At 37.3% G+C, this 14896-nt stretch overlaps 2 protein-coding genes and 1 pseudogene across 2 annotated transcripts; all 3 read right to left on the bottom strand.

Moving 5' to 3' along the window:
• Positions 1 to 6641: 6641 nt before the first annotated feature.
• On the bottom strand, positions 6642 to 7488 carry LOC117615685 (annotated as a pseudogene).
• A 716-nt stretch (positions 7489 to 8204) lies between these two features.
• On the bottom strand, positions 8205 to 12297 carry LOC117615671 (translation initiation factor eIF-2B subunit beta-like). The gene is made up of 10 exons (XM_034344797.1): positions 12253 to 12297; positions 12128 to 12187; positions 11860 to 12017; positions 10932 to 11198; positions 10630 to 10756; positions 9844 to 9951; positions 9655 to 9757; positions 9444 to 9569; positions 8653 to 8846; positions 8205 to 8319 (listed from the first exon to the last, which is right to left on the bottom strand). The coding sequence occupies exons 2-10, from the start codon at positions 12178 to 12180 to the stop codon at positions 8205 to 8207; spliced, it is 1251 nt and encodes a 416-aa protein (XP_034200688.1). The 5' UTR covers positions 12181 to 12187; positions 12253 to 12297.
• A 554-nt stretch (positions 12298 to 12851) lies between these two features.
• Positions 12852 to 14896, bottom strand: LOC117616622 (60S ribosomal protein L14-1-like). The gene is made up of 5 exons (XM_034345999.1): positions 14782 to 14896; positions 14544 to 14645; positions 13524 to 13653; positions 13329 to 13441; positions 12852 to 13147 (listed from the first exon to the last, which is right to left on the bottom strand). The coding sequence occupies exons 1-5, from the start codon at positions 14782 to 14784 to the stop codon at positions 13091 to 13093; spliced, it is 405 nt and encodes a 134-aa protein (XP_034201890.1). The 5' UTR covers positions 14785 to 14896; the 3' UTR covers positions 12852 to 13090.

Genomic DNA, 14896 nt, shown 5'->3' with positions numbered 1-14896 from the left:
AGACCCTCTTACCTCTCTATGTTCTAATATCAAACCCAGAATTACTGATGTGATAAAAGCTCTTGCTTGTGCTACATCGTCCTTGGCACCTCTCCCTTTATCCAAAAAGTAGAAAGTACTCATTAATGTTCTCTACACATAAAGTGATGTGTTCTACTTTGGTTTTGTGCTACATCGTACTTGGTATCTGTTCACCCGTTTTCGAGTTTAGCTCCTGTGATGGAAGGGCGAAATTCCCCACTGGCTTGGAGACCATATACTGGTCAAACAAGTCAGCTTTCTTTGGTGTGCGAGCGTGCCACTGCTAGTAACGTGAATTCTAGCAGATTTCTTTTAGAAAAGATAACTTGCGCCCCAAGTTACTGACTTCTAGAACAAACGATTGTGAATTTGGGTGAGGAATATCTCCCAAGTAAGTTCTTTTCTTGCCTTAGACTGGTAAGGACTTTCACAATCTATCTCAGTATCAAACGGCTGTTCTAGCCAGGAGTGTTTGATAGAAGTGGACTATTCAAGCAGAACTGCCTTTTACAAGATAATAAATACACATATTTAACTCTAGACAAGTTAAGAGACTGTCGGAACTTCGTTTCCGCTCGAATGGAAGGTTCCGCTGTAGGCTGGACTGGACATATCTGGGTTGGTCTGTACTGCTTTGTGACTTCAAATGCTAGGCTGACCTGCAAATCGATACCAAAGTTGGATTTTGGCAGAGCTTTACGTCTTCTTCACGTTTTGTGAGGCCTTTTGAATAGGCAGAACTGCAACTTCTCCTGCTTGGAAGGGACATAAGTGGCTATTCTCGATGGTCTGATGAGCTAGGGATTATACTACGAGAGTTGTTCTGCTTGAACAGGGCTCTTCCTGAGTTTTCTGGGGTCCCCACGTTTGTGAAAACTCAAAACTCTGCTTGTCTTGGCTTTTGCTGAACCAAATTTGTAACGAGGTGTCTTGTTCCAGAAGACTTGTTTCCTAAGTCTTGAACCTTGGAATTCAAGTGAGCTCTTGGCTTTTCTTGGTGTTGTGTTTTTTTGATTGATGAATTGAGTGTCCTCTTTCTTGCCTGCTTCTGTTTTTTTTTTATAAGAGATTCTCTCTTGAAGGTGATTTTAAACTTTTAATAATGGGCGGCAACAGATCTTTCAAAACGTGAAGCAGGAAAAGATTTATCATTTATGGTAGATAGGCTCTCAGTAGTCTTTTCCTATGGCGATCCCTTCCCTGGTTTCCTGGGCGGCTGCTTTTGTTTCAACCAACGCCACCGCTTGTGTGGATTTTTTATGGCGGTTGGTTTAATTTGTTTGTGTTTTCCTGAATGATTCCCCTTTTTCCGCTCTAATTGGGAAGGCGTGACCTGTGAACCCTTTGGAAGATGGCGTCTCTTTTTGGAAAAAATCTCTGAGTATAGATGGGTTCTTTTGATCTTCAGTTTCTGGCAGTTTTCCAGAGACGTCCCTTCCCATATAAAGAATTTTTAGTTTGAAAATGCTGACTTTCAAAGCTGAGGTAGCCACGTGAGTGTGTCTTTAGTTTCTTTTTTGGGTTTTCTTGGGCTGGGGGCTTTCGTTTTTGACAAAAAGCGTAAAGCCCAAGCCGTCCGAATCCTTATTTTTGTCATTCCCAAGCTTTTGGGCTGAGTGGGATATTTTATTTTATGGGCTTTTGTCTTTTTGATCTTGGCGCGCGAATTTTAGGCCCAAACAGTATCAAGATAAATAAATAAATAACATGTAGACCATGTACAAAGGAGAGAAGCATTAACCCGGAGCAATTAACATGAAATAAAGCGTCATATTTCAATTCATATGATGTAGAAAGATAATAGACTACAAAATCCCTCACCATAGCAATCCCGGTATATATTGATTCGATCAAATTTCAAAAACTTAAATTGATGATCACAGCAATATATACCAGGTTATTACATGCTTACCATCCAGCTTCGGCATATAGCCAACAATTAAAGCAAAAATTAGTCGTGTTAGATACACCAAATACACCAACTGTGAGAAGTGCCGCAATGTTTCTAGTTAGGTGTTACACCACGTGATGATGTGACTAATCCACTCATATTGTAATAGGTATATTTATTTATCTATACTATACGCTTCATAGCATATGAATCTTGTGTTACACATGTCAATATATTATATCCTGGAAGTTCCTATAACATGCTATCAACTAACAAAAATACAGATTGGACTCATATTTTAATGAATGAAACATTGTTCGGTCAACAAAGTCTGGTACTCTATATTGCTCATAATTAATAATCTTGCTAAACATATATAGAGTTCTGATTTTGATCTTTTTACCTGAAACTCAGACTCTAAGAATTTGAGTGATCCCTCTTATTCCACCTCTCTTTCTTTTGTCAATGTTGCTATGTCTCTCTTTCTCTCTCGCTCGTTCAATCGACCATCCCTCTTGTTCGACTCTCTCTCCCGCTTGTCTTTCTCTCCTCCAATGCGCATATCCAGAGGTCTAGGTATTAGTTTTAACTTTTTTTCGTTTAGGTGTAATTTGGGGTTGAATCTTGGTGAGTTTTACTTGATCTATTAAGTTTTATATGGTTCATGTTTTAATTTTTTTAGATGCTCTTGATTTGGGGCTACTAGGTATTGTTATTATACATACATATATATATATATATATATATATTCCTCTTTCTATTGAGGGATCTCTCAAATAAATTATTTGAGGGACATCTTTTAGGGTTCCCAGCGTCTATTTTCAAGTCTTTATTCATAGATTATCCTTGCAAAAAAATCATTAAGGAATTTAGTTAGGACCAACAAAATAGATGAACATGGTGCTTTAAGTAAAGATTATAATAACAACCATTTAAGTTATTTTTTGTAGAGATTATCTTATTTGAGGGATCCGCCAACCGAAGCTCTTTGTAAATATATGTATATGTATATGTATATGTGTGTGTGTATGTATATATATATATATATATATATATATATATTCTCCTATGTGGATGTCTGAACATTATTACCGTGCGGACTCCATGTATTTTCTACCACCCCTCCCCTATTTCCTACCTGTTTACAATGGTGCCTGCATGATAATATCGTGCGAACGTCCGGGCTTGTTACTTGGGCCTCAAGTCACACCACATGCTAATTTGATCCAGCAAGAGTTCAGTTTGCCTGGTCCCGCATCTCTCCTCCGGGGTAAACACAGAGGAATGTGCTTATATATGTTGAATCATGAATGGTTTAAAGGAAGGTGCTTGTACATGTATATGATCTAAGGTCATTAACAAGGACAAAAGATCTCAGTTTGCTCCTGCTCTCATTCATTGCAGATGTGACTCCTCACTGTATCTTATTTCATTATCGAGGTCATTTTATATCACTCCCTGCCAATTGAGTAAGAGTTGGTTTGTTTGCAGACTAAATGGATTCTACTTTACAGCAACTTCAGTGCATTTGCAAGAGACCAAGAACGTACGTTTAATCTCAACAAGTGGAAGGTTGAAAAGCTATGGGGTCGATTATCTATAGCTAAAGTTTGTAACTTTGCAAGAAAATAGTTTGTATGCTTCAAAGGCTTTTGATGAATTATTTTGTATGGTAGATCATATTGGTGTTGTGGTATGTACGAGAATGACTTGATGAAATTTATGGAAAGTAATATATGAATATTTTTTTAAGTGTATGTGACCAACTGAAATAGTCCATTAAATGCAAATGAAAACCGAAATTTGTGAAATGAGCAATGCTAGGCATACATTTGTATACCATCTTGTGTACCACTCCTCTAATAAAAATGGAGTCCACCAATACAATGGGGTTCACCTCTATTAGAGAGGTGGCACACAAGGTGGTATACAAATGTGTTATAACTAGCATTTTTCTACACAAGCCATCCAAATGACGGTTATAAGACTCAAAACTGTCATCGACAGAAAATAACTGAATTTGTCTTGCTGGTAGAAAGTAATATTGTGCTTGTATATATGTGAACAGAAAGCTGATAGCGAAAGCGTAGAATGAATCTGCATGCGTTAGTGAAACTGCGTGAGTGGTTTGTATACAGGCATTGAGAGTGACTCTGCGTTAGTGGTTCAGTTCATGCATAGTCAGTGAAAGTCCTCACGTCCCTTGTTTATTGTTTGTGCTCCTGTCGCAGTGTAAAGCTTTACTGCATACTTGTATTAGCTTCATTTTGACGTCATTAGTATTATTGATGATAATGGAGACAGAAACAGTCCGTCTTTAGAGTTGAATGAAATGAAAGGAAAGGGCTTACATATCAGTAACAAAAAGACTGAGATCAATACATGGCCCACGTCGGATACTTAACTGATGTGGAACTCATGTATTTTGTTAAGTATTCGATGTGGGACTTGTGTATTCTTCAACTGGCACATGCTCAAATACACATTATAAATTCTGAAATAATATTATTATGTGCTCTAGTCTCTAAAATACATCTTTATGGCGTAAGAATGAAGACATGGTCTACTTGTCCATCTGCTAGTACAACTATAATTACTACTTTCTACTTCTTGGATATATAAAGGGCCAATGACGAGGTATCACAATAAACGGAACTTATCACGAAAATAATTGTAGAACACATGGAGCTATTTGGGGGGGTGGGGGGGGGGGGGGGGGGGGGGGGCCGCGCGCCTTTGTCTTCCACATAGGTGAGATCAATGTCAACCAACTCCACATTTTCATACGGTACACCACTGCAGCATACAAGCCTCACTGCAATTTGAGTGAAAGTTGAGCCCTTAATGTTCTTGAAGCTGATATTATTGATCTTAACTTTCGACGGAGATTTTTGATCACATTGAGTATACGGATGCTTTTGGTATATGAGGATAGGGTTACTAACATTAACTATGATAATATCCTCATAGTGTGGGGAATAAAAATTATATTAAGTTGTGGACCATTGATTTTTCAATATGTTACATGATCATCGGATTTTTGGTATATGACCATTGGCCCTATGTGTGACTATTTAAGTTACACAAAATAAAATTAATATTATTAACATTTACGGTTAAGGGAAGAGACTTTCTATGAAAAGTCACTAATAAAATAACGTTGGTTGCTATTCAAAATTGCAAATAAGTGCTAAACGTTGCCATTGCTTTGGTCTTGGTCAACGTGCTAATGTATCTGTTACGTAAATGGTGTGTCCGCGTGTATCAAGACTGACAGCCAAAAGTAGTGTCTGCCCAAACATGAAAAGTTACACTGGTTCTCGCCTGAAAACACACGACAATGTGTAAATTTTTCAGTCGCATCTTTCCTGAACAGATGCATAACTCTCTATAAATAGAGAGCAATCCCATTAATCCAATTGTCATCCTACCATAGTAGTTTTTGGAGCATTCATAGCATTATATTTTCAGAAATATAATGAGTTAGTAAGAGAGAGTTCATACACAAGTTTGACTTAGCTTTTCTTGGGGATTGGAGTGCTACTTCAACAAGAAGTCGATCGTTGTATCTTAGGAGATGTTTACTAAGCAAATCCTAAAAGCACTTGTGAGGAGGCAATTTCGTCTTAAGAAGATAGAACCAAGTTCTAGACTCGATCATCTGTAAAATATTCTTAATTTTCCTTATCGTTATTTTTTTGTATTTATTTCGAATTTATAATGAAGTTTTATTTTCGAAATTTTGTAAATATAGTAATTAATTATCTTTATTTGACTAACAGTTTAGCCTTAAGAATATTCATCACCAAATCACTCTCTAGAACGTACGTGTTTGTAGTATTACTGTCCTCCTCAACACATATATATATATATATGTGTGTGTGTAGGGACGGACCCACAGTGGGGTCAATTGGGTCAAACGACCATAGACTCCATGAAAGCAAGGTAAAAGGTCCCTTCGAATGGGTGTGTGACCCCATGAATGGCTGAAGGTGAAGGTTGCAGATATGAGAAAGAAGAAGCTGAACAGGGGTTCTGTTTTTTAAAAAAAAAAAAAAAGCTAGCCAAAACGGCGTCGTTTTGGACCAGCCCAGCAAATTGTTTTTTTTAAAGATCTTTTAAAAAAAAAAAAAAAAACAGATTGTATAATCTGTTCAGACCCTCCCTCCCGAGTTGAGAACTCCAAAACCCCTATTTCCTCAACCCTCAAACCTAAATCCCCAATCTCTACCCCCTTCCCCCCCCCTCCCCCCCCCACAAACCTTTAACCCTCTCCTCCACCAAGCCCTTAAGCCTCAACTCCTCCATTGCCGCTACGTTTTCAAAATATAAAACCTCGTCGTGGCCAATTTTAATTTGTAATGTTGTTTTTTACATGAATTATGAATGAATGTACTATAGTTTCATTTTCAATGTTATTTTAATCTTTAAAAAAACAAATTGAACTTTTACACTATAACCCTACGAGTTAAGATTCCTGGGTCTGTCCCTGTGTGTGTATAATATATATTTAAAATTTCCATGAAGCAACCCTCTGGCAAATTAGGTCTTCTGTCAGTTTTGGACTCACTAGCTTTAATCTTGGAAGTATAAGAAATTTATTTGCAAAGAAAAAATACACTAGTATTTCTAGTTCTTAGATAAAGTACAGGTATCTGACCCAAAAAAATCCGGTACATGTAGCAGAAAAAGTCAAAGAACACAATACAATTTGTCTGTAGTGTACTTTCTACTTCTTTAATCCAGCAGAGGTAGCACAAGCGAGAGCTTTTGTCGCGCGAGTAATGGTGGGCTTGACATTAGAACATTGAGAGGTAAGAGGGCCTTTCTTTCCATTGTAGGTGAGATCAATGTCAGCCAATTCGACGTTCTCACATGGTATGCAACTGCTACATACAATCTTCACAGCAAGTGGAGTGGCAGATGAGCCCTTAATGTTCATGAAGCTGACATTGCTGATCTTAACTCTCGATGGAACTTTTTTTTACACTGATTCGACGGGCAGTATTTTTGGTCTATGAGGAAAGGGTTACCAACATTAACCATGATAATGTCCTCAAAGTGTATAGCCGAGGCAGTACTAGCTGAGGAGAAGCAGGCCATGTCTTGATTCTCAGGCCATTCTGTGTATTTCTCAGGGTGCAGTTGTTGACTCTGATCCCAACAACAGGTTCTTCATTCAGATACTTTCCAAGGCTTCCTATGCTTATGCCATGGCCTGGTCCACGAGTAACCTTGGTCACTGTGATTTCCTTGCTGCCATGACCAATAGAAACAGTGTCATCCCCAGTTCCAATATTTGCATCAGTAATGTTGATCGCTGTTGAACGCCCGATATGGATTCCATCTGTGTTTACGCTTTCTCTGGGTGCTGTGATGTTAACATGTTGGAATGTAACATTTTTGCACCCAAAAACATTCATGTGGAAATTTTTGCTGTTAGCCAGCTTGATTTTGATCCTTCCACTGTATTAATTTTGATGAAAATCAAAGAAAATAAAATTTCCAAGTTTCTGAATTACCTTTTCCTTCTACTGTATCACTTTCTGACCTAGCTCGCCTCCCAGAATAATCATAACAAAACGAGGAAGCAGTCGGATATTATTAAACATCAAACTATAGCAGGCAGGTAGAGGCTTGTAAGACCAAACTTATCGTTGCATAATATCTGTAAAAAATTTCTTCAAGAGGGTTGGTTCATGGAACACTGATAAAAACTGAGACAATAATTATCATTTCTGTAGTAGAGAGCTATCCTATAACTTGGTAAGCAAAGCAAATGCTTTTCTTATATCTTTGCTGTGTTGGTTTTTTATTTTTATTTTCCTGCTAGCATTCTGTGTCTTTATGTTCTGCTTTTCTGATGCAGCTTATCAGATTCTTTGGACAAAATTTAGGGGGTTCCAAATGCGGTCTGGAGAGCAAATTAATTGGAAGTTGGTATTTGGACCCTGTTTCTTGAGTCTGAAAAATGAAACAAATTTATCAGCGCAAGTTTGACTAATCTAAAATACACTGTTCATCTTTAGGGGAAATCATGCATCAATGTCTTCTAAGCAAGTTTGACTAATCCAAACTAAAATTTTCATCTTTGGGGGAAATAGTACCTAGTCTTGATATTTAATAACCATGATTTTAAATGTAATACGTATAAATATACCAAAATCATGAGATATCTGAATGTCTCTACAGGCACACTGATAGACATAATCAATATGCCGGAAAAAGTAAAAAAGTAAAATGAAGCTATAGTATCTAGGACTTAACATTATAAAGAGAAAAAATAGCTCCTCTATATGGAATTAGAATGTTCACTTTCAGGAAGCAGTTTTTGTTGCAGAGCCAAATCATCAGCAGAGTAAAATTCAGAAATGAGCCTATAGATGAATGATGGAGTATGCCCCCCACTGCAGAGGAAGTTCAGGAAAATGAAAAAAATCATATCAGTTAAAGAAAAGAAAGGAAAGATTTGCAAGCACTTAAAGTTGAATTTAGTAGTATAATTTTCAGTTTATAGCGAAAGGGGAATGATTGCTTGGGATGTCGTGCAAGCTGTTTTTGCTTGGCATCCCATCATAGTCGTGCAAGACAACTACCTAAAGCAAAGTAACTGCGGTTGTATATTGAACAGAAAGCTAAGATTGAGCGTTTTGAATGAAATAGCAATTGCACTATAGTAGAATACGAATGGAACTTCAAATTAATTCTGCACAAAAGGATAGGAAAAAGAATGGTCTTACGTATCAGTGACAAAAAGACTGACTAGTTCTGGTGGCACATAATCAAATGCAGGATTAAGAACATGAAGAAGAGGAGCTTCGCTGCCAATACTAAAATCCACGCAATCTGAGAATTCCCCAAAAGATAAGAGTTCCGATGGGCATCTCATATCATTCAGCAAAACCTCCGGATTATTTGGATACAAAGGACACAACTGTAAAAAAAACAAGGAAATAACAAGACAATATAAATTCATAGGGGAAGAAAACACAAAAGATCAGTAGAATGTGTTCTTAAGCAGCAAAGTTATAATCCTAAAATTGCAAAACAGAAGCTTTGCACTGATCTCCAGTCTTCAACCATAAATTGCTGCCCAGAAATCAGCAATACATGTCTAAAAGTTTCAGCGTGACAGGATAGAAACTCCTTACCATAAAAATGTAAAGTTCTAAGGAGTTCTAATGAGATCGGTAGTTAATAGTATTGTTGATATAGACTGTGGCATCTAAATCAACATTCATTCTTTTTTTATTTAGTTTCTTGATAAGCATCAGAACATCCATAGAAGATTAAATTTGTTCTTTATATACATTGAGTTTTGAGATCTTCTACAATTTTTTTTTAAAAAAAATGATGAACAGCTAAATGTTAAGTGAATAAAGACGAAGAGCATTACTGCAATAATGCATCCGTATACTTAATTGATCGGTCTGACATATATACTGAAAGGTTATTTCCCTTTTAGTATTGAAATTCTTCAAATTTTTTGCAAAAGTTCAGTAAACGTGTACAAGTTTTTTCATGCCAATACCTTATAAGTGCCAGCAACCACGACAAATGGAACAGCATGCTTTCTTGCAGCAAGTGCAACCATGTTCATGCCAACAGGAGCTACGACTCCACCATTGGCCATCACAGCATGAACCCCAACTACAACCTGTACGCGAAGTTTTTGATGAGTACAGCTAGATTCTACATAGCATTAGCACAGAAGTAAAAGAGTAAGCAAAGTTAAAAATTACCATGTTTACTCGTGAAATCATGGCAAACACTGAAGAGTCGGCAATCATTGTAGTTTGTAAACCTTTTGCAGCCAGCCCTTTTGCAAGAACATGTCCAAGATACCTACGCAAAAACCAAGTAAGCAACAAGCCACAAAAAAAGAGAGAAAGATCAATTAATCAACAAGTAGGTTCTAATAATGTACATACTTTGGAGCACCCTCAGCAACGACCACCTGGAACGATCGTTTCTTCTCCTTCGCAGCACATAGGAATTTCTTCACAGTTCTTGAGTGGCCTAAGGTTAGTACCACCTCGCTGAAAAACAGTTGCAGTTGTAATGAAGCCAGTAAATATTCATAAGCAACACATATACGACAAGTTCAACTATCTATCTGAGGAAACATGTCTATCAATAGATCACTGTGCAAGCAGGCATTTAATCAAGAGGAACAAAAATCTCCACTTCATAATACTTGTTCATTGGGCTGTCTACAAGCTTCATTTGGCTAATTATTTCTTCTCAACTAAGGCAGGTTGCATGCCAACTAAGATGCATAAGTTATATGAGCTACCGAGCAGCAGAGCTAAGATATTTAAGGCAGGAATAAACTAATAATGATGTTCCACCCAAACCAATACAATATGGATGTAAAACCGACAGTATATGACAACCGTGTTTATTTTTTGCATGTAAAGTCTTTTCAACTAAATATATAGGGATATAATCACCTGAATATCATCCTTCACAATCAGAGGGACCATAACCATGTAAATATGACTGAAAAGGATGGATTCAATCAAGAAGGAATGATATGGATCAGAGGATCAGGACAGAGTATTCACAAAATATGACATCAAAATTTTTTTGAAGCTAGAATGCACATATCATGAATCAAATGGATATGAGGAGAAAACAAAATTTCAGGAGATTGTTTAAATATGTGAAGAAAATCCGTAGCAGAAAATATGTTCATAGTGTGAAAGAAAAATTACTGCTGATGGATTAGCTCCACTGCCTGATCTGCAATCTGCTCATGGCAAGTTTTTATATCTTCAATGAGATCATTTACTGCCTCCATGATATGGCGCTTCAATGTCAAGCTGCTTGGACTTTTATCAGCTATAAAGGACAACTTCAATTTAGTTTTAAAATACTTTTCTTAAATGCCTAAATTTGTTTTTATTGGACGCTTGTTGTACTCTCAGGTAAATAATAACAAAAGCAATGATATATTCTTTGATAACAAAGTGTTACGGGATCTTAGATATGAACTACAAGGACAGCTCAAACTTGCCTTTTCCCTCAATATCATGATTCCTTGAAGCTGAAGGATGGCAAGCTGGTGGTGTTTCGGGTTTGCTCCCAAGCAGCGTAGCCAATGAAGGTGGATGCAGAATTCTTTGATAAGTAGCAGCAGACGACAGGAAAAGTTTATCATCTTCCTCATCAATTTCTCTATCACTGCCTTGAGAGGATAAAGTCAATTCTCCAGCTTGAAGTGAAAGCTCCTCCTCTCTAATAATATACAAAACACGCCTCACAATGTTCCCGACAGCAAGTTCTGCAATCCCACCATTCCTAAACATAGTCATTATAATCACATAACAAATTCATAGCTCTCATGTACTTGAACAAGACTTAGGGCCATCTTGGGACGTGTGGAACGTCCTGTCATTACTAGTCATACATTGTGTACGCAGATTTACATATGATGTTTGATTATGATCTTGAAAGTTAAAAACTTGTGATGATGATACTCTAAAACCTAATCTGACAAGTGCTTATGTAATATATTTAATTTCAATTAAAAGGGTAATGTTTTTGCTATAGCTATATTGGGTGTGTTATGTTACTATATTATAAATCAGAACTGCACATTGGGACATGTATCCACCTAATCAATGGCCATGGTTCAATGTGACAATATAACATGTCAGACTATCTGACAAGAGAATATTTTGACAGATTACAAATATCCGCAACCTAGGTTTTCAGTATAAGTTGCAAATTTTTCAGCGAAAGTAGATAACAAGACAGACACCTTGGCAATTGTAAGTTTGGTAACATTTACTACTATAACAATTACATGAACAGTTTCTGTTCTAATCACATCCGAAACGTTATCAGTTCCTAGGGTATTTTCTTAACTTAATTAATTAAAAATAGAAATTGTAATTTAATCAATTTTCCTAAGTAAAACTTCTAATTCTAAAAGAACATACCAACAGGATTAGCATCAATAAGCCGCCGGCCAACACCTCTGACGGCGTCAATAAGAACGGCGGCATGGTTTGTGGATGATGTCATCTTCTGTTGCGATATTACCGTCCGAAGCAACTCCGCCGTCATCCGAGCAGTCTCCCTCGAACCCTCCACCTTCCTGCCACCACATTAAACAACTCTAACCAGACAAAAAACACATAACACAATACAGAGCCGGCACATGCATGCATAGAAAGATACACGTAGCAGAAACAGTTCAAAACGCACCGTTTGCTGAGCTTAGTGGCAAAGTCATTGACGAGACCTTGGACCTCGGCCATAATTAACCTGAACCCAAAGGATGTTTTGAGAAACGGACTTTGAAAGAAAGAGGATGAGATCGTTTCAGTCACCTGAAGAGGCTTCTTCTTGTACGGACTGTGAGAACGAACTCAAAATCTTGTGAGGGTTTATGGAGAGAAGAATAATATATGAAGTTAATAACAACTTGATTCCAGTTTTGATTGGGAAAGATTGAGTGAGATATAACCACTTCATTCCAATTTTAATTGGGAAAGAGTGAGATTATGCCATTATTATGTGTTTGTAAAACACATTTTTTAATAATTATTTTGTATTTTACACACAAACATCGAAACGCTTTAAACACTTGAATTACAAACCCCTCGCAATTAGAGTTCGCCTAAGTGGTGTGAGAGAGGGTAAGTGGAAAGCAGATACTGGTCTTCAGAATTCGATTTGCTTTGCCAAGGACAAAGGTAAAGAATTCATGCCAAATCTCTTTTGGCGCAGATTATTGCAGAAAATTGAACAGTTGAAATCACCAATCTTACTCCCGAATTGTATAGGAACTAATCAAACACAGCACCCCAACTGTTATGTAGCGAACCGCACCACATACAATCAATCAATCCAATTTCAGCTCGGATCACAATTTGTTGATATACCAACTCTTTTGTGTTATGCCACCTCCTGGGTGCAGAATGACGAATAATACAAAGCGTGCACCAAAATTGAGCATAAAAATCCATACAAGAAAATGGTATTCTATACGTGAAACAGACTGGCAGAATTAATCAAGAGATGCGCCAACATTTGTCAACAATACTAGAAACAACAATGATCTGAAAACTAAAATCGATTGAAGAAAAACAAAGGGATTACATTCAAACATAAAGCTTTCAAAAGAAAATCCATGACAAAATTGTAAACTAAATATCATGATATTTCCTAAGATGCACTCTCCTTCTTCAGTTTTGCAAGCTCGGTTCTCACCAGCCCAGCTCTCTGCAAATAAGGAAAACCGATTAGCTCCGGAGGGTTCAACATGACAAAGACAAAGAAACTAATAGCAAACATCCATCCATAAGACTAATATGGAACAGTGGCTAATAAAGGAAATATAGGACAGTTTTGCATAAAGGAACTCATAGTTAAAACATAAGTATTTGTTTATGGCATAACCAACCTTAATCTTAGCGAGCATGAGCTTGAATCGATCAAAGTCATTAAGAGCTGCCCTTCTCTTCTGAACAATCAGCTTCCTACCCCAAGAGCTATTCTCCCACTTCTTCTTCACATCTACCAACATATATACAATTATCCAAAAGGAAAGTATGACATGAAAATAGGACCATCAATGTTTAAAAGTTATTGAGCTTACCAGCAGCCTCCATGGCAGCAAGCAGTTCCTTCTTCTTGGGGACCCTTTTGATGTCAATTTTGATGTCAGTTAGGGAAAGTCTCTTGAAATTCATTTGGGATCTCACCATATCAGGGGCATCAACAAGAGCCTACAGAGGACAATTAACAATAGAAGAAACATTATAAATATGTTGAAGGAGATGTGAAGCATGTTAACCGAACATACAACTAAGGATGGGCAGAGATTGGGTTGGATCGGATTGAAGCCCAATACAATACCAACCCAAAATTCTCCAGTCGTGATTTACCAGACCAACACCAACCAAATCATTAATAAACTAGACAAACCCAATCGATTTAGGTTGGATTGGAAATCATGTTAACATTTGGACTTAAATGAAAAGTTCATATCTCCAAATTTTCCCACTTACAAACCAAGAAGAGCCATAGTAAAGAGGGTTATGTGCTGCCAAAAGATTTAACCCTTATAATCAGTGCAAAATAATTTCTGACAAGAATAACCAATTCCCAGCAAATAGAGAACCAAGAAAAGCCCCTGGTAGTCATATTATACTTCCAATGAGCAAAATAGTTATTACCAGCTTCGGAAAACCAAAAGACATCGCAGGATACATCAGAGAAGTTGGCATATACAACACAAGGAAGAAAAACAAACTCCCAAGTATTCATATTTCACTCTAAACCCCATTATTTAATATCAAATCAATCTTTCAGTTGAATTGCAACATTCACATAATCAAATACAAGAAAACCATTAATGTTTAAGGAATTGTTTAGTTTGTTGTAAATCTATCCGCTGGTAGGAGATTCAAAAATACAAAATACAAAAAAATAACCCAGCTCATGAAGAAAAAATCTCAGCTTGGTAGCTCAGAAAATACTATCCAACGTGCTAATTTAACAGTAAAGCATGAATCCCAAAAATTATTTCCTACAATTCCTCAGTTGCCAAACAGAACGCAATACAAAATTAACAAAAATTGAAAACTTGATAGAGAAAAAAGGAAAGAGAAGGTACTCGGTTCTGGTCAAGGACGTCGACAATGACGACGAGTTTCCCATAGTCCTCGCCGTAGTTAACGAGAGCCACCCTCCCGATCTCGACGTATCTCTTGAAAGGCTATCCAAACAAAAACAAGAAGAAACAAAGCAGAATGAGATTAAAGAAGAACGGCACGAGGTCGTACAAACAAAGCGAGTTAACAGAAGGCAAACGACTTCGTATGGCCGAGGGAGGAGGACTAGAGAGAGCTCACCATTTTTTGTTCTGGTCAAGTGTGCGACTGTGAGAACTTTGAGCAAGGAAGGAGGCGGGGCGTAGAAAAGCAAATGAAGCAGAGGTTGGGGATTTAGGGTTTTTGTTACGGTGAA

Source organism: Prunus dulcis, chromosome 1, assembly GCF_902201215.1.
Source record: "Prunus dulcis chromosome 1, ALMONDv2, whole genome shotgun sequence".
Taxonomy (NCBI): Eukaryota; Viridiplantae; Streptophyta; class Magnoliopsida; order Rosales; family Rosaceae; genus Prunus; species Prunus dulcis.
The sequence above is the reverse complement of the archived record's forward strand: the minus strand, read 5'-3'. Positions and strand labels throughout refer to the sequence as shown.

Coding starts and splice junctions, on each gene's coding strand:
- LOC117615671 (XM_034344797.1), bottom strand. CDS start 12,180: ATGGCCGAGGTCCAAGGTCTCGTCAATGACTTTGCCACTAAGCTCAGC. Junction 12,018..12,127: donor GCCACTAAGCTCAGCAAACG/GTGCGTTTTGAA, acceptor ATGTGGTGGCAG/GAAGGTGGAGGGTTCGAGGG. Junction 9,758..9,843: donor GTTGCTGAGGGTGCTCCAAA/GTATGTACATTA, acceptor GTTTTTGCGTAG/GTATCTTGGACATGTTCTTG.
- LOC117616622 (XM_034345999.1), bottom strand. Junction 13,442..13,523: donor TGCTGCCATGGAGGCTGCTG/GTAAGCTCAATA, acceptor ATATGTTGGTAG/ATGTGAAGAAGAAGTGGGAG. Junction 13,148..13,328: donor TCATGCTCGCTAAGATTAAG/GTTGGTTATGCC, acceptor CCTTATTTGCAG/AGAGCTGGGCTGGTGAGAAC.